Genomic DNA, 25,409 nt, shown 5'->3' with positions numbered 1-25,409 from the left:
AAATCTATCCCTGTTAATGTTCTTTGGTAACAAGCTTTATCTATTGGTAGAAGCCTGAGAATAGTTCTGAATCTCTATTACATCAATCTCAATTATTTATTTTCTTGACCCCAGGCTCTTGAATATATAGCTCCTAACATCTGTATCTCTCATTTCCACCATCTGGGAATGACAAGGTTGCCCATTTGATTTGGATGCTAAACCATTCCTGCTTATTTGCTAGTTTATTCCCAATATATAAATAAAAAAGGAGAAACCTATCTACTTGCACTTTGACGTGCTTTCAAACTGCTAGGTGGGCAGGAGCAGGGACCAAGCAACGGGAGCTCACCCCGTCACGGGGATTTGAACCGCTGACCTTCTGATCAGCAAGCCCTAGGCTCTGTGGTTTAGACCAGTGAGCAACACAGAATGGCATGATGCAACACAACCCTGCTAAAATAGCCCAAAGATGCATTCAGTGCTATCCATACAGAACTGTGGGCAGTCATTGAGTCACACCCCACTTGGTTAATTAGACTAGAGACAGATAAACCTGTACATGGCCTTGCTGAATCAGCAGCGCAGCATTTGGGGAGAGATACGGAAGCCGGGGAGGAAGTCCGATGTGAAGAAACTTTTTGGAGAGGCAGATACTAGTATAAATGAAGTGTGCTGGATTTCAGCCTTAGGGATACTATAAAAGGGCAGTTTTGCCTCTGTGCTGATGTTAGATTTCTGCTGATGTTAAAAACTTTTTCACTTTTATTCCAAATCAGTGGAAGACTGCAAATTAGGAACAAAAGGATTAGGAGCAGGCCAAGAGCTGTATTCTACCTATCCAGTCTCCAGTCCAGCAACAGGAAAACTCTTCTGTCAAATCTAACAGCTGCTTTACACAATACCCTCAATCATGCACACAGACCTGTGCATTAAAGGCATATTAAAGTCATGCCATAGTATTCTGCTGCATACGAGCAGAAGTACAAAACAGTTGTGCAATTTTGAGGCAGAAGGTGTACACATTTCACCTCCAAACCCATGTAAGGCAAAATGTTATGTGTTAAAACAACTGAAGGTTAGTTGGAGGAGGAGAATTGGCTGGGCCAAGAAGAGCATGGAGTAAAGGGCGGGGGGGGGGGCACAATGTGATAGGAGCCGATAGCAGAAGCGTGTTAATAATAAGTTAAAAAGCAGGTTAATCAAAAGCTAGACTGAGATGCTGTTTTACCAATTTTGGTTTTCTTTCACTCACAGCCAGCACTTCATTTTCCAGCAAAGTTGCCAAGTAGAAGGCATTTCCATATCATATGGAATTCTTTCAATTTTATCTCAGGCAGAATCATACTTACAGAAAGCCTGAATGTTTAGGCAAATAACTGATCCCCCCCCCTCTTTCAAAGCTGCTTGGTTGGAGAATTTCTGATTTATTATACTTTTAAACCAAATTTATGTCTTCTCTTAAGTACCCTAACTCCCACTAAAGGTTCTGAAATGTGGCTTAGTTGCTTTGCAGATACCTTTTTGCATACCAAATTCTTCCCCTCCTCCATTATTACAGGGTGTTTTGTTTCATGTTTTAAACATCCTTCATGTCTCAAGCCACAGCAGGGCATTTATTGCCATCATGAATGTAGCACAAAAAGTGGTTGTGTGACGTGATGCAGATACTCAAAGCATATTATATATTATGAGATTAATTCAGAATGATGCAACTCTCTTAAATGACCACACCACTTAGGGAAGGAATATCCTTTTATTCCTTTTGAATGCTGGAGATGCACTTTTGCCACAATACTGCAGTATAAAAACACTTGTAAAGCAAATGTATGTATTTAATTTCTTATTACTTTCTTACTCAGGAAGCAAAACTAAGACTGTTTTCCACCTGCATTTATTTTGTGAAAATGATGGACTACAAGTTATGTTTTTGCAAGTACAACTGAAAGGTACCCAATTCATACTTTTTAAGGAGATGTGACATTTGAACATATTATTATTAAAATTTGTATACTGCCCTTTATCTGCAAATCTCAGGGTGGTTCACATAAAATCACCTAAAATTATAATTCATGAGAATCTCCTGTCCACCACTTTCAAAGAACTCTTGTGTTTCCATTTCAATGAACCTGTTTTTCCATGGAAACAGGGCTCAGGATTCCCAAGGATACCACCAGCCTCGCTCCTCTCCTATGAGTGAAGAAAATAAAAGTAACTGTGTTGAAAAATAACATAGCTCCCTTAGTCTCATGTAAGCAAGCTGTAATTTAATCACTTGGGACCAATCAGAGCTTGATAAAGAACAGTGTTATCCTTGACGTTATTTTTTCCCCTTCTGCCTCTTAAATCCTGAGATATTCAATAAACCTCTAGTTCCAGTGAATTCTGCACACAAAGAGACAGGATAACTTTTAATTGTGCTTCAAGCTTAGCTTCTTACTGAACTTTCCATGCCAGTGGCAACCCACATGATGATGTTCTGATGTTCTTAGCTTCTCCTCACCAGGAATGGCCAATAGGCAGGCAGGAGAGGAGCCATAGTCCAGCAACAACTGGAGGCATGGTTCTTAGGAAAATTCTATTATTCCAGTTGTCTAAGGACCAAAGACTATGTGATAATTATTGTTGCAGTTGTTATGCAAGTGGCCACTGCAGGGAAACCGGAAGGTCCTGGGAGTGGAAAGGGGAAAGTGTTTAGCTTCCACCCACTGCGATCTTAAAAACAATTTGTCTTTCTGAAGCAGCTATTTGCATTTCATGGGAAGCCTTCACAGCCACCATCTTTGCTTCCTTCAAAATGCAAACGGCAAAAAACAACAGCACATTTTAAAATGCAACCATGTCTCAGAGGGGAAACCATCAATTCAGTCCCTGCATTGCAGGGGGTTGGACTAGATGACCCTTGGGTCCCTTCCACCTCTACAGTTCTACGATTCCATGAATCCCCTCCCCTCCATGTTGCTCAGGCTTGTAGTAAAGGGCAAACACAATCCATATTCCTTGTATAACATATGGCAAATGTTTATTGAATACATAAATCGTTCAGGCTGTGGCAGGAATCCACCCAGCACTCATGGGAAAATGTGGCGTGATCTCTTAGAGCAATCAAATGAAACTTTAACACCTGGCATGATAAATGTCTGTAATTTTATCAGGACAAGTTACTAGCTGTTTTCTCAAAAATTTTCTGTACCATGAAAATAAATTAAAACAGTATTTTGAAAAGTTGCTCAGGCTTCCCTGTAAATACTATTTGTATTAAAATATGCAGTTAACCTCACACCTAGTATGACCCTAAAAGAATATGATCAGGACCAGGTTAGAACAGGCGCTATTCTTCACACCCTGTGCCTGTCTCATGTGTTCCTAGTTCACAGGCTCACTTTTGCTTATGCTAAGAAAGAATAGACCTAAAGAATGATAAATCAGACATGCAGCCTGATGCAAAGCAGAGGAGACTGATCTTCCTGTATTTCTTAAACTGCACACTTGCTCCACAGAAACAAGAGTGTGTAATTGTAGGAGCATTCGACATCCATTGTAGGAGCATTTCAAACAGGCACAGATCTTTCTGGTATTTGTTTAAATTTCTAAAGTATTTTAAACCTTGCATTGTAATGTGAGTTTCACTTTAGAATCTGAAGTACATTGCCTGCCTATATATACCCTAAAAAACAAAACACTCCACAGTTAAGTATGTGGAAAAGCTGGATGTGCATTCACATTTTGAAAAGGGCCTTTGTGAACATGAAATTATTTCATGCGATTTTTTTTCCGTAAGAGAAGGAACTACTTTAAAATATGGATTTGTTTATCATTTATGTACGTACCTAAGTAGTGCTTTGCTAGCTATTACCATTGTCTAATTGATCCCTGTGGAACCTTTTCAGACAAGAAGCATGTTTTTGAATATTGTCCAAGCAACCCAGGCAGGCCTTGCTCAAAACAAGACGAAAGAAGAAAGAAGCGTTTTATCCAGTCCTGCTGTGCCAGGTCAAGTTGAAGGCACTCAAATCTGAAAAGCTCACACCCTGTCTCCCACTCTCCACCCCAGTATTTATTTACACAGACTCATTTAACATTATCTCCATATTAAACTGCTGTTCTAAAGTGGAGAATGCTTAACGTATTCTGCTCATGAAACATGTTGGAGAGAAAAGACTACAGTGAAAGATTAACTTATTTTAGAAACCTAATTACATATATTAACAACAAACAGAACTGAAGTCACAACTACTGTTGTCAGAGAATTACAATGCTATTTGATCGCGTTATAGCACAATCATACACTAATATATAAAGATACAGCTGCTGCAGATGATGCTGTGGTTTGTTAATCCATGGCTTTCCATGATGTCCAAACTAAGTACTGCTTGCAAACCAGGATTGGGTTTAACAAACCACAGTACAGCAGTTATCAAAGGAAAATTCTCTGGGCCATACTTTCAGAATAAACTCGCACCACACCCAGTTTTTTATTGGTAAGGAATACACTGAAAAACAAAAAAGAAACAACTCCTAGCTGTGCTTGATTTATAATACAGAACTCAATTTACCGTATTTTTTGCTCTATAAGATGCACCAGACCACAAGACGCACCTAGTTTTTGTAGGAGGAAAACAAGAAAAGAAATATTCTGAATCTCAGAAGCCAGAACAGCAAGAGGGATCGCTATGCAGTGAAAGCAGCAATCCCTCTTGCTGTTCTGGCTTCTGGGATAGCTGCGCAGCCTGCATTCGCTCCATAAGATGCATACACATTTCCCCTTACTTTTTAGGAGAGAAAAAGTGAGTCTTATAGAGCAAAAAATATGGTACTTTAATAATAGGATCATGGAACATCCAGAAAGTATAAAATAATGCAACTACATAAGAACATGAATCATTCCCAAAATATAATTATATCATTCCCAAAATATAATTATAAATATAATTATAAACAAATATAATTATAAATATAATTACAAACAAGCCTCTTACATTTGAACCTTAATATGTGTACAAACTCATTGAGAGGTGTGAACTTGCTTTTGTTGGATAATCTCATTTATATTAGGTCTAATTTGAGACAAAAAAATCATCTCCTAATCAACAAAAAGAAACCTTTTTCTTTTCTGAGCCATCATATTTGTCAGCTGAAAATCCCTGTTCACAACAATATGTCCTAAATATCACTTGGTGCTCTTGTTCTTATTTTGAAAAGATATCTATCCATGTTCTGCATATATATATATATATATATATCATATTATCTGAAATGTTTAAATGTTTCTTTGATTGTCCTTGAATCTTGCCAGATCTTGCCAGTGTGGCACGTCAGTCACACCCTTTGAGAACCAGTCTTCTCAAAGCCAAGAAAGGGGATAAATGAGTGCCCAAGGCTCAGTCTGCCCAATAAACTATTTTGATTCATGGTTTATGGAGGTTTCATTTGTCTTTATTAAGACTACTGTTATCTGATACATATATTACAGGATTTATATTTTTATTATCTTAACAGCAAAGGTTTACTCTCAATGGTGCAACAAGGTGTATACTCAGTCAAAACAAATTAAGGTGACGCTGTTTCAGATACTCATCATTTTTCTGCTGTCCTTTTCTTAACTTCTCAGTGTCATTTTCAGTTCAGCTTATCTATTCAAAGCAGTTTAAAATAGTTGGTTAAATTTTAAGAACTTTAGAGCTGTGGGTTAAATCGATTTTTGTAACATTTGTGCTGCCTTATCCAAGTATTGTACAGGGATTATAGTGCGTCCCGAAGTGGTGTACTCTTCCAGTTGGGGTTCCTTTTCCCAGGGAAAGATTATGCCTAAGATTCTAAGACACCACAAGACTCTTGCTTTTGCCGCAAAAGACTACTATAGCTAGAGCTCTAGTTTACCACTTTAACAGGTACAAGTTGGCAGCATATGCTTTCAGATTCTCAAGAGTGTTTGTGCTGCATTCATCATCGATTTCTACCGTAAACCCCATGATGAAGGGAAAGGGAGTATGTGACACTGAACTAGGAAGACTTCTGAATAAACATGAATTTGGGCTGCCCATGTAATTTGGAAATGGGACTGTTGTGTATTTCTTATTAACTTGCTTTTTAAGATGTACAGCACAGCTTGGACTGTTCCTAAGTTTACAGCACCTGTTTCCTATTAGAAGTTACTGCCTTAGGCAACAGTCTAAATTGTCTGAATTTCATTACATTCATTAAGTTATTGGCAACTTACTGTTGTGTTAAGGGCTTTACCATGTATTTATTTTATTTTATTTTATTATCACATTTATATTGTATCTTTCCTCTCTAAGAAGCTCAGAGCAGCATACATGGAGTTTTCTCAATGGCCAGGTGTTGTTTTCAGTTTTATTTTTGGATAGTGCCTAGTGATTTCAGCACTGAAATCAATGAGACTGAAGTCAAAAGTAACTTGACCCACCTATTTCAGTGGAGCCAAAGTGCTGCTACCAACATAAAGTGGAATATGTTCCTGCTTTTGCATACACAGAACATACCAGATAGAACCAATCAGCTGTAAAGTAAAGTATTAAAATACTGCAAACAAGTTTCTAATCAAATCTTACAGCAACACACTTTTCAAATTCAAAGACATTTTATTTTATTTACAAAAATAGAATTAAAAAAACTCATTTTTATCTCTTGATAAAACGTAGAGATTGCAGACAATATGAACTTTGTGGTGCAGTAAGCGTGGAGTAAAGCAACAAAACGGAATACAGAAAAATGGGGGGAAACGAGGTGAGCGACAAAGGTTAAGGTGAACAAGCTTACTGTGTGTTTTCTCAGAAGTGTGTTGCAATGTATTCTTTGGGGCTTATCCATAGGCAAGTGTTCACAGGATATGGGCCTTAAAGTCCAGTCCTCTACATGTCTACTCAGGAATAAGCCCCTTTGAGTTCAATGGTGCTTGTTCCATGTAAGGGGGAACAGAACAGTGGCCTTAGAGTAGGGGAATATACTGAGTGCTGCTACTGCAATGGGGCTTTCCCCTTCCTCTCCTCCAAGCCCACCCCAAATTGGCTGTGGGGTATAAGAACAACCTCCAGAAATGCATGCAGGGGAAGAAGGAGGTTTCCTCTTGCAAGCTGAAAAGCTTGTGCTAATGACTGCCATGATGAATTCCTCCCTCAGCAATTTTCTTTCTTAACATAAGCATACAACTATATCAGGATAGAATATTTTTAAGAATGAACAGATTTCCCTTCAAATCTAAACATCAAAAAGATAGGCTCCAGTCTCCTCAGAGGGGTTTCTATCTCAAAACAATGTAGAAGAAGAATGCCACTGCTCTAAGTTTTGGATTATCGTCAAGACGAGCATTATATAAGCCTCTTTAGTACCAAGGCTGCTGCCTGAAGATCTCTTTCTCAGTCTCTCTGCCACTGAAATGTTACCTTATAATATCACTAAGCCTCCCCTACACCATGGAAATGGAAATGAACTTGGACAACTTTGCTGCACCCACAGAAACAGAGGGGCTTTTCCAGTGCAAAATGTCACTCCTTGTTGACTGGTTATAATTTGCTCCTAGCAAGCAGTGCAATGGTAGAAATTGCACTAGTGTGATGGACAAGAACATGGCCCCATTTTATGGGGCAACAAGCCACAGACTCAGGCCATAAGAGCTCTCAAGTAAATTAAAGTTGACATACTGATGGTGATCATTATAGTGAATTATTTAGACTTGTCTATACAAATTGGGATGTACACACATATACTTTTTGAAATTCAAAAACAATTAACTTTATTTAACTTTTTATATTTCAACACATTTAAAATAGTTTACTCTATTTAAATATGACTGACAACACTATACAAATATTTCTTAAATATATTTAAGAAAATGTTTTGGTCTTCCATCTGAACAATAAATACAGGCACTTCTACGTATATAAAGAAAGCAGTCATTGTTTTGAATAATTGTCTGATATAACACAGATGAAGATATGGCAGATAGAGTGTTTTAGGACCTGTGCCTTTGAGATACCCTTAATAATTATAGGGGTCATTTGAGTGATTTGGAATCTCAGAAATTGCACATTTTCATAAGGTTCTAACCCTAGACCATAAGGAAGGCCCAGTTTTTGTAAGCCACTTAACAATTCACATATTAGTTAATTTTATCAATGAAGTTGCCTGATTTTTTTTAACAACATAAAAGACAACAGAGCAAATGTTAAGCCTACTGTGGACATAAAGAGACTGTGTAGGTCTGACACCAGTTTAATAAAAAGTGTAAAATGCTTGACCATTAACTAAGTCTGATGCAAAGCAACACTTAACCTCCCAAAATACACTTTAAACTATACAGCTTCTCAGCCATAGATATGTATCATCTGATAATTTAAACACACATACAGATTACACAGATCTCCATCACATTTAACTGAATACTGTTCAGTGGGAGGATATAACGAGACAGTGGAAAAGGAAAGCCATAAAAACCAACTGTTTGGTGGCATGAGTTGCATTTTACTAGGAGTAGGTCCATTTAAATCCATAAACTTAAATTACTTGTAACTTAATTCCAATAGGAATACTCAGATTATGAGAGCTGAACACTCCACCCAAGTTTATTTATTTTGAAGTTACTTTCCTGAATTTGAGTTCCAAAACAGTCTCTGAGATATCTTATCTCAGGAAAACAAATCGGTGTATAGCTTCTATCACCACAATTAAATAATTATTATAATTAGAAAACAGGAAAGGTCTTCTAATATTTGAGCTAAATTGTCATTAAATTAATAGTTTAATCACAACTTCTGAAGGGTATGCTTTTTCAGGTTTTTATTCGTTGAAAGTATTGAACGCGTGACAGTGGAAAGATAAAGGATTGCATCTACATGCCATATCCTCATGATGTGCATTGTTACTGATGTAATTGTTCTTTTAGAAGTTCTGGACAAACCATTTATAGCGAGTTTTGCTTTGCAAAACGAACTATTCAAAGTACTAACCATTTAGCCAAGAAATTAAACCCAAATTTGGAGAGAACTTTTGGACATATATGTACTCAACAACTTAAATCTGGATCTTGCAAGTTCGTCCAAATCTTAATAATTTCTTGGGGTTGCCTGCTGTGGACCAGCATTAGATTTGTGTAGGAACAAATATTATCCCTGTGTTTCTCTTCAATGCCAAAAGTCTTGAAGCCTTTATGTTTTTCGGGAGCAAGCCCAAGTTTCTGAAGGCACATTCCAGTATAGACATCATCAATGGGATAGAGTAGGACTTGGTCAGATGCATTGGCTAATCTTAATGCAAGATCACCAGAATAGAGAAACCCACCACCTCCTGCATATGGAGGGTAAGAGCCTTCATAAATACTTTCTGGGATATAGTACTTCAGTGTCTTGTCACGATGAGGTCCAGCATCTTTGATCACATCACCTATGAACAAGTCTTTGGCTTTATCCTTGGTTAAACTCTTCAAGTAATCCAGGATCTGATGTGTGTTCACAAAAACATCATCATCTCCCTTAAAAATAAACTGGGCATCTGGGCAGGTATTGCTCACCCATTTCAGAAACAGTACCTCTTTCAGGGTCAAATTGAAGAAAGTATCTTTGTAGTCCCATAAAAGAATATCTTGGTGGGTTTCACTCTCAAATTTCAACATATCTGAGAGATCAGGAAAGTTATCCTCCGGAGAGTTCTGGCCTAACAGGAAGACCCTCACAACAGTTGCATCTCCCGATTTAATTTCTTTCCCCCAAGACTGTCGGATTGCTTGTCTTCTGTCAAAATGGGGAATAAGTGATTTGATAGCCAGAAGCAGAAAAGGTTTATGTTTGCACTTGTGTGGTTGGTCCACTAATAATGAATAGTTTCTACATCTCAAGTAATGCAAGAAGTCTTTAAATCTATCTGGCAAGTCTTTAAAGCCATTAATTTGTAGAGCTACAAATGGGTCAGGATCACACGCATTTGAAAAGCTGCCATTAGAAGATAAGCTTTCTTCCACTGTCATATTTGTAAGCAATGCAAAAATCGGATTGGATAAGCGTTCCAGCTTCTGCTGCTGTTTATTCCAATATGCCTTGTGAGGAACAAATTTTCTCCAGAATTTGGCCTGTGGTATTATAACGTGCCTTTTTGAATTCTTTGCTTGGCCACTGCTCTTTGACACCTCCACAATCACATATATAAAGAAGTTGACCATCATCAGAATTCCCAGCAACTTTAATCTTCTGCGTCCAACACTCATGTCTCATATCTAGAAAAAAGAAAGAGCCATTAACATCTGAAAAACATGTAATGGTATATATAGCAAGATATTGTTCCAGATGAATGCAATTATTGTGTGACTAGGTATTTGGATGAATGTGAAGCTCAGTAAATCAAAATCTCACCCTGAACTGGGAATACAGTAATGCACGAGCTGCTTACAGCGACCAGTATGAATGAAAGGTATAAAACTGAACAAACAACAAGATTTTATTTCATAGAACCATAGAGTTGAAGGGACCCAAGGGTCATCTAATCCAACCCCTTGCAATTTATTTAAATAGTTATAAACCACATTTTCATATAAAAATCACAGGGCAATATACAGACTAAAAACACAGTATTAAAATAAAAATGTGAAACGTATCACTGCGAACTGACTGGCAAAGAATCTCAGATCTGAAAGGCCTGTCTAAATAAAAAATTTTAAGAAGGTGTCTAAAAATGTGCAAGGAATGCTCCTGCCAAACTACTATAATAAAATAAATACTGGGGGAGGAATTGTTTTTGTTTGCCATTATGTTATGCATGTTTGTGTTTTTATATTGTAAACTGCCCTGTGATTCACGGGTGTATGGTGGTATAGAAATTTAATAAATTGATAATAAAATATAAGCTAGGAGTTCCACAGGGCAGGGGCACACACACTAAAGGTTTGGCCCTGATAAAGGCAGCTAAACCTCAAGGGTACCTCTCTCTCTCAGACAGATGCTCTTATATCCAACTAGGAGAACAAGCTACCTAACAAAATAGTTCTTAATGTACTGGATTAGTCATTTGTATTACTGATAAGGCATACCATATTATCCACCAAAGTGGAACTAAATATGGAGTATAAAATAAACTTAGAGAAAGTTATTTCCATAGTACTACTTGTAGTTTTCATTATAAGTTTTGACTTACAAAGCACTGCCCATATGCTGCACTGCAGTGTGTGGAATAAATATATTATTACAAGTACAGTATTATGTATGCCTCTAGGCAATGTACATTTTAAAACAGATTAACAGTATAGAACATCATGATCAAACAACAGCTAGCAACACAATCCCACCACAAGCGCGCTCTCTCTCTCTCTCTCTCTCTCTCTCTCTCTCTCTCTCTCTCACACACACACACACACAAATTGCTCTTAGATTATATAATTCCAATAAGCAATATTAAAACACTGGCTGAAAAAGATGCTAAGTTTTTTTATGTTGAAAACAATTAAAAGACTTCTGAGAAAAGAAAGGTTTCTCTCTGGCACCCAGGAGACTTGAAGGGGTGGGGCAGGAGAAGAAGCCCCCTTGGGGAGAATGATCCACAGGCAGTGAATGGGCATGGCCAAAAAGGCCGTCATTCATTGACACTGTCCAAATCTCAACAGAAGAGCACTCAGCAGATCTCTGAGGATGATACAACGCTTCTTTTGACGTTTTTCAATATGATCAGATAAAAGATCTTGCTATGACCATTCTAAGTCACTGTTGCAACATGAACATGTAATTTAAGAACAAATTAAGTAAAATGTTGCTTAATAACTAGGATGTTAATGAAGGTCCCCTGAACCCCATCTTACCAATGTTTGATCTTACTCTAAAGGAGGCAATTGTGAAAACAGCTCACACCAAGAGTGTAAGTGGTTAGAAAACTAGCCTGAGTTTACCTTCATAGAGCTCTAGCTCATTGGTTGTTTTTTCCTCCCATTTCCAATTGGAGTGTTTGAACAAGGAGAGGCTTTTGTCAACTCTCATTTTCATTTTTTGAGGATCCAAAAATAGTGCTTTTGATCATCCTAGGGAAAAAAGTAGCACAATTTCCCCAACCTATAGCCCCCTCAGATGTTTTGAGCTACAACGCCCATCAGCACCAACAAACATATTGCGCTAACTGGAAGTTATGGGTCAGGAAAGGCTGAAGGAATCTGTAAAGTAAAACTTGATGTATACAGTTGATTTAAGCATGCGAATTATGTGACAGAGACCTTTCATATATTGGCACCTTAAAATTTATATGAAGGATTGTGTGTTTAACATTCCCCTCCCCCTCCCCGCCCTGAAAAATATTTCAAAATTCCCTTTCATATAAAAGCTTGCATTAAATTCTAATGCAGCAGACTGGGAATTAATGCTTTTTAATTTGCTCCTAAATTTTATCATTCAACCGCAGAGACCCAAGGGTTGGTCGTCTTCTGTAGCTGCAGCAGTGCCCTTGTAAGATTCTACAACTAGAGCCAGTGTGGCATTATGGGCAGTGCCAGGCTTGAACCAGAAAGACTCGGGTTCAAATCCCCCCTCAGCCATGAAGCTCACCTTGGCCTGCCACTCATTCTCAGCATAACCAACTATCAAGGCTGGTGCAAGGATAAAAATGAATGCTGGGGGTGGGGGAGACAGGACGGGACACATCCATCTGTACCAGACTACCTTGGCGGAGGAAGGTTTGCTGTTTGCTAAATAATACCCAAACCCTTCCCACATGCGTGTAGCAGGTCAGACTGAAAACAAGGGGTGCCTTTAGACATCTGTGGCACTTTACAGCATAGAACACATAAATAACAGCAGCAAAGTTACTTGTTTGGAAGTTGTAATACCAGTTCCACCGTACAGTACTGGTTAAGCAGCAATCTTTACCCTACAGGCCTAAGGGAATGTGCAAGAGTAGCAATTAGAATTTCTTTTTAAAAAATACTTATGGCAAAGGGTGATATTCAATGGCAGTCAGGGCATTACTCAGTTGGATATCACACAAATAATTCCTGAATGCCCCTTGGAATTATGCCACTTGCATTACTTTCATTTATAAATATTTACAACATGCTTTTCTGCTAAACAGAACATTTAAAGAAGTGGCCACAATCTCAATGATATATGTATAAAAAGCTCATGTAGGTAGGATAGATAAACCCAAATAGCTGAGAGCAAAACAAGCACAGAAACAAATGCAGCAAACAGAAAGTAAACTATTCCCAAAGCCCTCAAAACACTCTTTGGCTGCAATATTATACTCACTTATCTGGGACTAAGTTCCATTCAACTCAGTGGAGCTTACTTCTGAGTAGAAATGTATGGGGTTGTGCTATGAGTGTGGAGACAGAAGCCAGGCGTGAAGAGGCCAGATGTATCACTGAGGTGAGGGAGAGCCAGAGCCTGTGTGCAATGGCTGCTAAGGCCCTGCCCTAGTACAACACCCACACACCCACCAAAATGCAGGAGAACACAGCCTTTCCTCATAATTAAAGAGTCAAAACAGTCTGTGGAATTAACTACCAGCTAATTATTTTATGCCTGATTTTTAATTAAAGCATTCCGAAGATAAAGGCAAGCTCCTTAGTTATTTAAAAGAGAGCAAAATTATTTTTAGGATGATAAAAAGCAACTACGCTTTTATCTTGGGGCAATAACTTTGCCCAGTATTTAATACTAAACTGTGAATGAGGAACAGTAGCCGGAAGCTTACCTTAAACGGAGCTTGATATCAAGATGGATCCTAAGAAACTAGAGGCTTTCCCACCTCCTCCTTTCCACCGAAGTTCCCTGTTCCCCCTTGAAAAGCCAATCCAGAGGGCTTGTACACCCTAAGGAACAGCATGGGGAGCTACTACTGGAAGGAGCTGGCAAAAGCTGAGAAACCCGCCCCCTGCCAGCAGCTGTCTGGATCCAACCTGCACCCTGGTACACAACTGCACTGTGTGTGTTGTTCTGTAGCCACCTTCATCTGGTATGCCTAGAGGGGTCTTGACAGGCAGACGGTGATCTATATTGCTCTCATTCCTTCTCCTGCATGCTTCCTATACACACAAAAAACCAGAGAAGGAGCAGGCAAGTAAAAGAAGTTAGGGTCCCCACCATTTAAGTCCTCGCTACTGCTAACCATGGGAGAAATTTAAGAAGCAAGACAAGATCAATCAAGAGCAGTTAGATAGGAAATTATAAATGCTTCTTCTGCAAAATTCCAACCATTTCCTGGGGATTCCTCAACACCTGGGATAAGCTTTGGGGGTTGTATAGGGAGTGGGAAATTCATGCTGCACTGTAAAAAACCTAAAGCCTTAATGGAGCAATTCTGGTGGCAATTCTTATTCACCACAGATTATCAGGCAAGTGGCTCTTTACAAGCGCAGTGTTAAAATAGCCATTTGAATTTTCCCATAAAGGCGTAACCTTAAATTTTAATTTTATGTTCACATTGTATTTTTATAATCTATATGGGGGGGGGAGAGGTACATAGTGTGAGGAGAGTAATTGTTGTTGATAGTATAAAAATGCTGTAATAAATAGTAAAAATAAATAAGTGAACTCCAGGACAGAACCACTTCTAAAAACAAAATAATTATGACCAGAGTAATTGCCACGACTGAGCTATTTAAATGTAAATTAATCCATTCACGTCTCCGTAGGAGACATGTGCAAAAAAAATAAGGTAGGCGTCAATCTTATGGCTGCTTTTGTTGCACACTAAGGAGAAGGAATCTTGGCTATCTAAGCGAATTTTACTCACTTGTTGAGATAAAGCAGACTGCAGGCTTCGGCTACACTTAAGGGTTGTGTTTGCATGCAAAGTTAAGCCATGATTTTAGCCCAGTTGTGGTTCTCCTGATCCCCCCAAGCCAATTCTGGGGGTGCTGGGGAGGAGGAGAGGAGAAGCCCTTGCGCAGGGCTTCCATTGATGGGACTCGTTGGCTGAATCCTGTCCTATGTGACTTAGTTGCATCTGGAGCATTGGGCCCAGTCGGGGGACCACATTAAAAGAATGACACTTATTAACTACAGTGCTTCCAAAGAAGGAAGATCAGCATGGTGAGGGGCCTGGTAACTAAGTGATATGAGTTATGTACGTTTAGTCTCAAGAAGATTAAAGGAGTACATGACTGTGGTCTTCAAATATCTGAAGGGTTCTCATGTACAAGTGTTCCCTGTTGCTCCAGAGGGTGGGATTAGAACAGATGGGTGGAAAATGCAGAGAAGCAGATTTCTGCTAACATTAGCAGAAACCAGAGTGGGGGCGAGACATTGCACACCTCAGACTGGGCCCAGCCTTCTAATACTGCTGTGCTGCCTTGCATATTCCTTTCTTTGCTCACCAAACCTGAGAATGCGCCTGGCTTCTCTGGAGAAAGGGAGAGCAAGGCATTGAGGAAGAGTCATCCAGAGAGTGCCAGTGTGGCCCTCACTTTGCAGCACTTGAATCACAGCTTAAATATACAATTATAAACTTCTTCAAAACGCTAAAGTTTTAAGAAAACGTTGACGTGTATTCTGAAGCAAAAACTGTGCAAGCAGCCTCTGGGTGACTGCTTCCACAAGGCCTCACCCTAGGGAACTCATTGTCAAAGTGAAGCCAGGCGTTCTAGTGCCACTGCAGCTGGTGGGAGCAGGTGAGTGAGTAGGGGAAGTGGCAGCAGTAGATGGGCAGACCAGCCATCATATTTTTCGCTCTATAAGACGCACCCGACCATAAGACGCACCTAGTTTTAGAGGAGGAGAACAAGGGGGGGGGGGGAATTCTCTCCCTCTCTGCTTAGCGCCTCTCCAGCAAAGTGGGAGGAGAAAAGGAAGGGGCTCCATTTCTCCTCCCGCTTCGCTGAAGGGGGCCGAGCGCAGTGGGAGTGAAAGCAATGCGAAGCCTCCTGAGCACAGCGAGAGGCTCCCGCTGCGCTCAGGAGGCTTCAGCAAAAGCTGCGCAGCCTGCATTCGCTCCATAAGATGCACACACATGTCCCCTTACTTTTTAGGAGGGGAAAAGTGCATCTCATAGAGCGAAAAATATCGTAATTATGTTAGTGGACAGCCAGCTGGTTTGTTAATAGCAATGGTGGTGGCTGGCTGGCCCTGTGGCTAGAAGATGGTGGGTCATATGATCTGTTAGTCTTCCCCATCCACTTCATTCAGTGTGGGCCTGGAAGAAATTTTCTCACAGCATTATTACTGATTGAATTAGGGTTTTTTATGTGCTGCATTTTAATCCATGGCTTAAGTATTACGTGCGAGCACAACCTCACTGCTTCAGATGGCACACAGTTGGCCTTTTGACTATGAATCAACAGCCAATCAGATAAGCAGTTCATAATATTGTATATAGCAAAAGGAAACTTACCAAGTACTTCCAGATGGTTGAAGGCAATATGGAAGATACTCAAATTAAGCAAATAAAAAACTTCATTCTAGCTCAATGACTATCAAACTACTATATAAAATACAGACAGGATGGCATTAATGAGCTATGATATCAGGCTAGCAACCTGAATTTATTACAATTTCAGATTGAAAGGAGAGGATTTGGTATTGACTCTTCCTAACAGAAAAACTGTACAGGGGAGAAGCTGCTACATAAAACTGCACTGGCACTTTCTCCTGTATGCCATGACATCAGAGTGCATTGTTAGCACATATTAGGAGCTGGATACACTGAAGTGATATTTAAAAGTCCTCTCCAGACTTCAGGAAGAAGGGACACCGTCTGCAACACAGCATGAGATTCATGTACCAGCACCAACACAATTGGGTAGGAAGTGTAAGATTTTAGATATCCAACACACTCATGAAAACTGATTTCAAGTAACAGCAAGCTATATAGGTAGGCCAATATTATGTATTCAGGTAGGTCAATATTAGTAGCTGCTGCCCATATTTGGAGCTACAGCGATTGTGTAATTCAGAGGCTTTTGCAAATGTCATCTGATAAACAGCCATGAAAAAGAACAAATCTTCTAAACAATTTTACACAATAATTTACATATGTGTAGTTTATTTTGTTTTTTGAACTAAATTTTGTAAATACAAAGTGTGTCATGAAGCCCACAGCATTAAATGGCACTTCTGCATAATGATATGAGACTGTGCACTTATGTGGAAGCAAGTCATACTGAACTTGGTGGAGTTTACATCTTGAGTAAACATGCAAAGGATCAGGCTGCCCATCTCTAGAAACTAAACAGTACAATCCTAAACATGACTACTAAAAATACATCGTATTGAACTCGATAGGGCAGGTAAATGGGGTTGAGGTTGCAGTCTTAGTTAATCTACGAAATCGTTTTAAATTACAATGCACAGTGCATTGTTTCTGGGATTCAAGCACAAAAATGTATGGGATTCCTAAGATCCTCAACTTTCAACACATGATCTGCTTTCTCTACCTAACTTTCAGCTGCCTCCACTTCCTAAGACAGTCTAGGTGGGAAGGAGAAACTAGGTAAGATGATGATGATGATGATGATAATGAATTATTAAATTTCTATACTGCCCTTCATCCAAGGATCACAGAGAGGTTTACAATCTAAAAAAGGCAAAAAGACATAACATAGCAACAAACAAAAACAGTACCCCCTCTAACAGTTTAAAAGACCATAGATTGGCTAATTAGCCAAAGGCCTGAAAGAAGAAGAAGTATGTTTTTGCCTGGCACCTAAAGGTATGTAAGATATGTAATGAAGGTGCTTGGGGAGAGCATTCCACAAGCAGGGAGCCACCGCAGAAAAGGTGTTCAATGTGTGGGTGCCTTTTGTTGAATATGTACTGTTCAGGTTATTACAACTGTACAGGCAGTGCCCATTTTGCGCACGTCTGATTGACACACAACCACCAACACTTGGGTCCTTTTAGACCCAGAAGAGGGCAGAACAAGGGATGGAACAGAGAAGCTTATGCACGCTCCACTAATGTGGGGGGGGGGCAGGAATGGAACCCCCGTGCAAAATGGTTGCTACCTATATTATGTGTTTTATTTATTTTAAAATTATAATTGCTTTACTTGTTTTTGTAATTGTATATTGTTGCAACCTGTCCTGGGACTTTATGGCAAAGGGCAAGGAATCTTACAAATAAATAAGTAAATACAGCAGCTTTCATATTATTGAAAAAAAGTTTCGCTTCTATTATAAAAGTGTAATTATAAAAGTGTAAAAGCTAGCCTCTGTTAACCTGGCACTTGAACAGTAAAGTTATCATCAATTTAATTATATGTAAAGTTCTGTATAAGTAAAAGGATTGGGGAGGGGGGTGACAAGCAAATAAAGATTTGGGGTTGATGTTTGTGAATTTTAAACAATTAGCTTCAAATCACAGATAGCATATTTTAGATTAATGTACACTTTATAAAGTCAAAAGGTTGGCAGCCTTCTTCAGCAACTTCCATAACCTCTGACCATTGGTAATGAGGACCGGGGCTGATGAGAGCTGTGTCTCATTTGAAAGGCCACAAATTGGGGAAGGCCAACTTAATGCTTCAGTATTATTATTGTTGTGTCAGACAGCAATAAATTCAAGTTAGCAGCTCAATCCTGAAACTGCTTCACTTGTTTTATGCAGTTTTAATCCTGGGAAGGATTACGGTGTAAGAAAGAGATACAGTACTTCTAACTTTTCTTCTTTCATTGGCCACTGGCTGGATTGTTGTTGTTTTTTTAAAATAACTCTTTATTGGGTTTTATATGAAGGACCACAATTATAAATAAATAAACCAAATAAATAGACCAAAGCCATCTTGTATCATCATTCATGGATAACAAAAATAGCATATCTCAGCTATTTGGTTTGTGGTTAGTGGTCAATATATAGGTTCCTGGTTTATAAACTAATTTAAACAAGATAAAAGTAACAGTTAATATTCAATATCACGTAGCCAACTGTCCCATCAAATATCCTTGTGGTTGTGTTAAAACTGAATATGGATAATAATCATTTTCTTTTTAGGTTACAAATAAAGCAAAATTGGGTACTGATATATAATAGAACGTGAGAATGGAAGTGAAAATCTTGTTTAAATAAACCAAATTGATCCAAAGGCTGGGGGGTGGGGGTGGGATTGTTCATACATACTAGCTGTAATAAAAAAATTTCAGGTCTTATATCTATGTTCATAAACGTACCAGCCAAGCACGTACATAGATCAGCACAGGAAGACCGACTTGAAACCATTTTGACTCCCAAGCTGACCAAATGTTTCTCTGCAAGGAGGAAGGAAGTGAAAAACCTTCCTTGTTACAGGAATTGGGTAATCACCATTTCAAAGGAATGGGAAGGCTACCAGGAAAGGCCATCAGATAAGGCATTATCAGATAACCTGACTGACAGGAAAAGCAACAACATTCAAATTTCTGTTGTAGACCACCTTTTCTGTGATGTATGTATGATGTATGGAGGGGTGGTCTTGAGCTCCAGGGCAGGGAATTAAAAATGTCTATTTTCTGTTATTTTCTCCTACCAAGAGGGAACCCACGTAAGGACTCTATACGGGCTCTTGGATACCCCATAAGGGGAAAAGGGCAGATTTTCTTTACAACATAGCATATGTAATAAAATCAAACCACTGGGGTGAAGCCACCCTTCTTGATCTGTCCACATGTCAACCACAGCATATTTGTTAGTCTCTCAAGAAGCGCTACTTTCTAGACTGTCTTATATCGGTTATCTACTGTCACACCAAAAGATCTTTCTAGTGTCGACTATGTTACATTGTGCAGACTGCAATAAATGGCTTGTTAATTCTTTGTTGTGTAAACTCAGATCATTGCCTTAGCCCCTCCACATGAAAAGAAGAAACAGGGTTAAACTACACAAAGTCAATCATGCAAGTATTAATTTTTCAGCCGGAATCCTTCCCACCCCAGCCACAATGTCTAAGGGATAATATTAAAAGCTTGTTCTGTAATGCTGATGAAAAAAGCTGTTGAAGCAATGGTATTTGAATAGCTAGATCAAACTGGTTAGAGCATGGGAATTTCCAGATGCCCAAGTAGGTTAATTTTGTTCCTGTGATACGACTGTAGAAACTCTGATTACTTAATCACATTTTCTCCCTTCCAGGAACACGGGTTCTGCTCACAAGGCACAAAATTCAGTTTGCATTTATGTACGTTAATGTCTAGTTTTCAAGTATCCAATTCTACAAGCCTATGCATACTTTCTAAGGAGTAAGTCCTATTTACTCAAAAAGACTTATTTCTGAGAAAGAATTCTTAGGATTGCTCTGCCTGTCATTCACCTTGATTTTGAACAGGTTTACTTGGGATCTGGATCCCACGAGGTACTTTTTGATAAGAATATTTAATATTGCAGTCAGTAAAGGTAGAAACGGTAAAGCATTTCAGCTTCTGATTAATTTAGTTCTCATAAGCCCATGCCTGTGTCAAGTTCTTAGTCAATTTCTTTTCCAACAGGGATTGCGGTAAACCTGCATTACAGTTCCTTGAAATGTGTTCTATATACGGTACTTTGAACTATGAACTCCTGATATGCTGTAAGTAGCACCACAAAATTCATGTAATGGGAATCAAGGGACTGAAATAGAACTCAGAAATATTGTTTTAAAAGAAATAACAAGGATATGACAGAATTTACAACTAGCTTTTGATAGTTGAGATAATGAATTATATGGTAAAAAGAGAACTTTTATTTCAGTAACAACAGTCAAAATTAAAGAGAGCAGAATTTGAATTAATCTCTGACTGCTTTTCAACAGCTTGCAGAGCTCCTAGCAGCTAAACTACTATGAAAAAGAATGATAAAAAGCTGGAGTTCAGCTACTAATTAACAGAAGCTGGAAGAAAAGACAAGAGGGGTTAAATGGATCACTAGTTGCTTGGCTGCCTCTTCTGAAACTTTGGGTTTTTTTCCACCAGCAAAGAACAGACCTTTAACCCAAATATTACTGTTTGCAATGCATCACCATCTAACAAGATAAGCAGTGATGTTGTGAATAGGTAAACACCATGAGCCAGTTACAATTGCTTTGACTATGTTTGTGGAAGAATATCAGCAATTCAATGAGAGGGCAGCTCAGAAGGGCCAACCCTGTGTTGCACTATGTTATGCATCCATCATGTGTTCAGATTCTTAGTAACATCTGAATAGTCAACGATGTGTCAAAGAGAAAGGATTGAGTAATGAATCATGCAACACTTTCCAAGTGCCATGGTGACTAAGATTACAAGCTTTCCACAGTGACGAACCCAAACTCTTCAACTATGAAAGGAAAAGAAAAAGAAAAAGACTAGCCAGGAGCCCTCATGCTTGTCCTCCGTTCATATCTCTATACCGGGGGTGTCCAACTTCCAAGAGATTGCGATCTACTCCCACTATAAACAAACTGGCAGTGATCTACCCATTGGATTGACTGGAGTTTTTGAGCTTTTTGGGGGGAGGATCAGCCAAAGTTGTTGCATTGGTTTGTCGGGGGGGCATCAGTGTCCCTCGATTGACCAGGATTGACCAGGTACATCCGTGATTGGCAGGTAGATCGTGATCGACCTGATAGACACCCCTGCTCTATAACATGTACTCTTATGATTTCTGAACTGGGCTACTTGGCTTACGTCCTCCCTTTCCATAGATGGCCAACAAAAAATGGAAAGAAAGAGCAGTTATTGCTCAGCACTCCTGGAATGGGATCATGGACAATGCAAGTGAGCTTAGTCCCAGTTTATCCAACAACTGTTGAAGAGGTGCTGCATTCTGCTAGTGGATCACCCACATTATAATGCAGGGGCCTGAAACGAAGCCTTGATGTTTTCCATGAGTAAGTTTAGACCTCAGAAATATTTAACCATGCCAAGTAACATTCTAAAGGTAAAGGTAAAGGGACCCCTGACCATTAGGTCCAGTCGGGGACGACTCTGGGGCTGCGGCGCTCATCTCGCTTTATTGGTCGAGGGAGCCAGCGTACAGCTTCCAGGTCATGTGGCCAGCATGACTAGGCTGCACGGAAACGCCATTTACCTTCCCGCAGGAGCGGTACCTATTTATCTACTTGCACTGTGATGTGCTTTCGAACTGCTAGGTTGGCAGGAGCAGGGACGGAGCAACGGGAGCTCACCCCATCACGGGAATTTGAACCGCCGACCTTCTGATTGGCAAGCCCTAGGCTCTGTGGTTTAACCCACAGGGCCACCTGCATCCCATAACATTCTATTCATTCTACTCATGTCTAATTAGGCTCTATACTAAGCTACTGATGATGAAATTATTTCATCAAGTTTCCCTCTGCTTAAAGAAAAATAAAAAATCCAACCAGCATTAAAACACTGGTTAGGACTTCTATTTGATTAAATACCAATTGCCTCTCAAGGGGTTTCTGCTCTATTTTTTCTTAGCTGAATATACAGTAATGCAACATTTCATTATTCATCTTCTGTGCTGCATCTAAATGTTCTAAAGATGTGTGACTTATCTAGCTGTTGCCACCAATGCTAGTGCTAATTTCCAGAGTGAAAGTTGTTACTCTACAACAGGGATCAGCAACCTTTTTCAGCCGTGGGCCGGTCCACCATCCCTCAGACCATGTTCGGGGCCAGACTATATTTTCGGGGGGGGGGGTGTGAACAAATGCCTATGCCCCACAAATACCACAGAGATGTATTTTAAATAAAAGGACACATTCTACTCATGTAAAAACATGCTGATTCCCAGACCATCCATGGGCCAGATTGAGAAGGCGATTGGGCGCATCTGCCCCCCGGGGCCTTAGGTTGCCTACCCCTGCTCTACAAGGTTAGCATTTGTTTACTATCCATGTTGTTCTGTCCACTGTGCACAATGGCCAGATTCAATGGCCTTCAGGTGACCAAAGGAACTACGGCTTGTTTTAACACACTTTGTCCTCCTTCTGTCCTCTTATTCCCACTCTCAGCTGTCTCTCCACTTGACATCCAAAAAGGAAACACCAGGGAAAGTGGGGAAAGCCTCTGTTAGCACATGCTTGCCACACTAGCAACCCTTGGCTTACTGTGAGGTGTCAGATGAGTCACTGGTTAAAGATGCACATGAAAAAACTCTTGAGGATAATTTAGTAGCTATGATTCTACAAATGTGTAAAGAGCCAGTATGTTAAGTTTTTCTTATCTGAAAGGGAAACCAAGTAACCACATTTCAGAGCTAAGATGAAACTATTAGGACTGCAATCATTACACACTTGCTACATGGGAGCAAAAGCTTTTATTTAAATCAGATTCTTTGAAGAATATAAACATAAAACAACACATTTCATTTTAAAGTATCATAGTTTGAAATTATGTGACTGCGTTATTAAAGCTCTAAACACAAAATCTATTTGAACTGAAATTTCATCCAACACTTTTTACTAGAGTTTAAGAGTTCTTTCAACTAGGTTTTACTCAGAGTAGACCCAGTGAAATCAATGTATCTGACAGTCATGTTCATTCATTTCAATGGCTCTACTCAAAGTAAAATTTAGCTGAATACTACCCAAACTCTTTCTATTTAAGAACAAACCCAGGGACAAAAAATACAGTGGTACCTCGGGTTACAGACACTTCAGGTTACAGACTCCGCTAACCCAGAAATAGTGCTTCAGGTTAAGAACGTTGCTTCAGGATGAGAACAGAAATCGTGCTCTGGCAGCGCGGCAGCAGCGGGACGCCCCATTAGCTAAAGCAGTGCTTCAGGTTAAGAACAGTTTCAGGTTAAGAACGGACCTCCGGAACGAATTAAATTCTTAACCCGAGGTACCACTGTATTTGACTTCTGGAGGTGAAGCCATTGTAAATAGGTCCAAGAGCTCTGAGGTGGGGACATGATGACTACTGCTCCTGGTCATGGTAGAAACTGTCACTTGTGTTCCCTTTTTAAATGTGCTGCTCAGATTGTGCTAGCCCTTCTTCTATAACAGGAGACATCATGGTGGGGAGAAAGCATGGAAAATTGCTTGGGGGTACATGTATAATTTGAAATGGTAAAGGGACCCCTGACCATTAAGTCCAGTCGCGGACGACTCTGGGGTTGGGGCGCTCATCTCGCTTTACTGGCCAAGGGAGCCAGTGTCTGGAGGGTAATTCAGTCAGCTGCTTCACTCCTTTTCTGGCCAAGTGGTAGAAGAATGCAGAGTAGTCTGCATTCCTGAAAGACACTCCAGTAGTAGTGCTTGGAACGAAGGGTTGCTTTGCCAGCAGCCTTGGACCAGCAGCTATAGTGTCATAAATGTGATAATGGCTGGTTGAGCAAAGGCTAAGAACAAGTAGCATGTATCAGTCTCAGTCACCAGCTGAAGTGCCTTCAAGTTTTTGCTCAGGGCACATTCATCAAGGCAGGCATGCTGCTACTCTCTAGTATGACAAATTGCCAGCTATCCTCCAAGCTCTGAAAGTGCTGAGGTACATGGGAAATCTCCAAGCAACTGTGTGGTGACCCCGCCCCCACTCCCTCTCCAGTTCCAAGGTTTGGAGAAAGGCTACATATTGTAGATGGGAGAACCAAAGGCCTGAGGGTCATATGTGACCCTCAAGATCTCTGACTAGCTCTTGGAACGCTCCCCAGGCCACATCCCTCAATGACCTTGTGTCCTTCAACTCTAACAATGACTTGGAGGTCTTTAGGCAGAGGCTTGACAACCATATGTCAGGAGTGCTCTGGTGGTGTTTCCTGCTTGGCAGGGGGTTGGACTCGATGGCCCTTGTGGTCTCTTCCAACTCTATGATTCTTGCTTACCTTAGGGTTGCCATACACCCAGAATTTCCTAGACATAGCCAGGATTCAGCAGTCTGGGCAGAAATCGCTGAAATGTCCGGGAAAATCTGGACGTATGGCAATCCATGTCAGCAGTGTTTTTTTTGCCGATTTCCCTTAAAAATAGCTCAACAACTTCGGGGGGGGGGGGAATTTTGTCCGGATTTTCACCTTTTGAAATATGGCAGCCCTAGCCTGCCTGGATGGAAGAGGGAATGGTGTGGATGGGTGGGTAAAAGGTAGCCTACTGTATAAACTCACAAGATTACATTTATTACATTTCCCACCCTGGCCTCTAGCCCTGCCCACAATTTACATGAGGTCCCTGGAATGTTGCCCAGAAGACAATGTGGTCCTCAGGCGAAAAGAGGCATGCAGGCAAAATGTTTGATACCAGGGCCTAAAGCCCACTGTGTGGCTTCAGGAAATACTGCCCAACAGTGCATGATCCTCTCTACTTCTTTCTGGATCAGAGAAGGGGTTATAACTGGTGGGGGGAGGGCTAGCAACTGCAATGTTTGGCTAAGCCAGCAAGGTTAGAATTACACAGCCCTATTCTCGACTCCGTTTTCTCTGCTCAGTGATCTCATATTATTATGTAAGTACTCATTGAAAGTATGCTCTCTCTCACAGTAGTTGAATTAGTAGCATGCACTGGTACTTTCCCCCTCTCTCTGATCCAGAGTTTACATTGTGTTGGTGCCCAGCAGAATAAGTGGTGCTTATTTATTTAGGAATATTTTTACCTCCTCC

At 40.0% G+C, this 25,409-nt stretch overlaps 1 protein-coding gene and 1 long non-coding RNA gene across 7 annotated transcripts in view; one reads left to right on the top strand and one right to left on the bottom strand.

Annotated features, from left to right (window-relative positions):
* Positions 1-6,561: 6,561 nt before the first annotated feature.
* Positions 6,562-25,409, bottom strand: part of B3GNT2 (UDP-GlcNAc:betaGal beta-1,3-N-acetylglucosaminyltransferase 2) — a 49,338-nt gene continuing 30,490 nt past the window's right edge. For 4 of the 6 annotated variants that reach the window (XM_081906450.1, XM_081906449.1, XM_081906451.1 and 1 more), the window contains one exon: positions 6,562-10,204. In XM_081906450.1, the coding sequence (XP_081762576.1) occupies positions 9,002-10,195 (1,194 nt within the window). In that variant the 5' untranslated portion in view covers positions 10,196-10,204 and the 3' untranslated portion in view covers positions 6,562-9,001. Of the gene's footprint in view, positions 10,205-13,656; positions 13,988-16,293; positions 16,448-25,409 lie in introns of those variants that run through there. The other 2 variants (XM_081906448.1, XM_081906452.1) reach the window with 2 other exon arrangements.
* The window catches only part of LOC309367322, a 29,998-nt gene continuing 21,208 nt past the window's right edge, over positions 16,620-25,409 (top strand). Inside the window, exons 1-2 of the long non-coding RNA XR_014167038.1 lie at positions 16,620-16,773; positions 20,357-20,436. This is a non-coding gene — a long non-coding RNA (uncharacterized lncRNA). The remainder of the gene's footprint in view (positions 16,774-20,356; positions 20,437-25,409) is intronic.

The sequence above is a fragment of the Podarcis melisellensis genome (genome assembly GCF_964234715.1).
Source record: "Podarcis melisellensis genome assembly, chromosome: 3".
Lineage (NCBI taxonomy): Eukaryota > Metazoa > Chordata > Lepidosauria > Squamata > Lacertidae > Podarcis > Podarcis melisellensis.
Note: the sequence above shows the minus strand (reverse complement) of the source record. Positions and strands in the feature narration are given on the sequence as shown.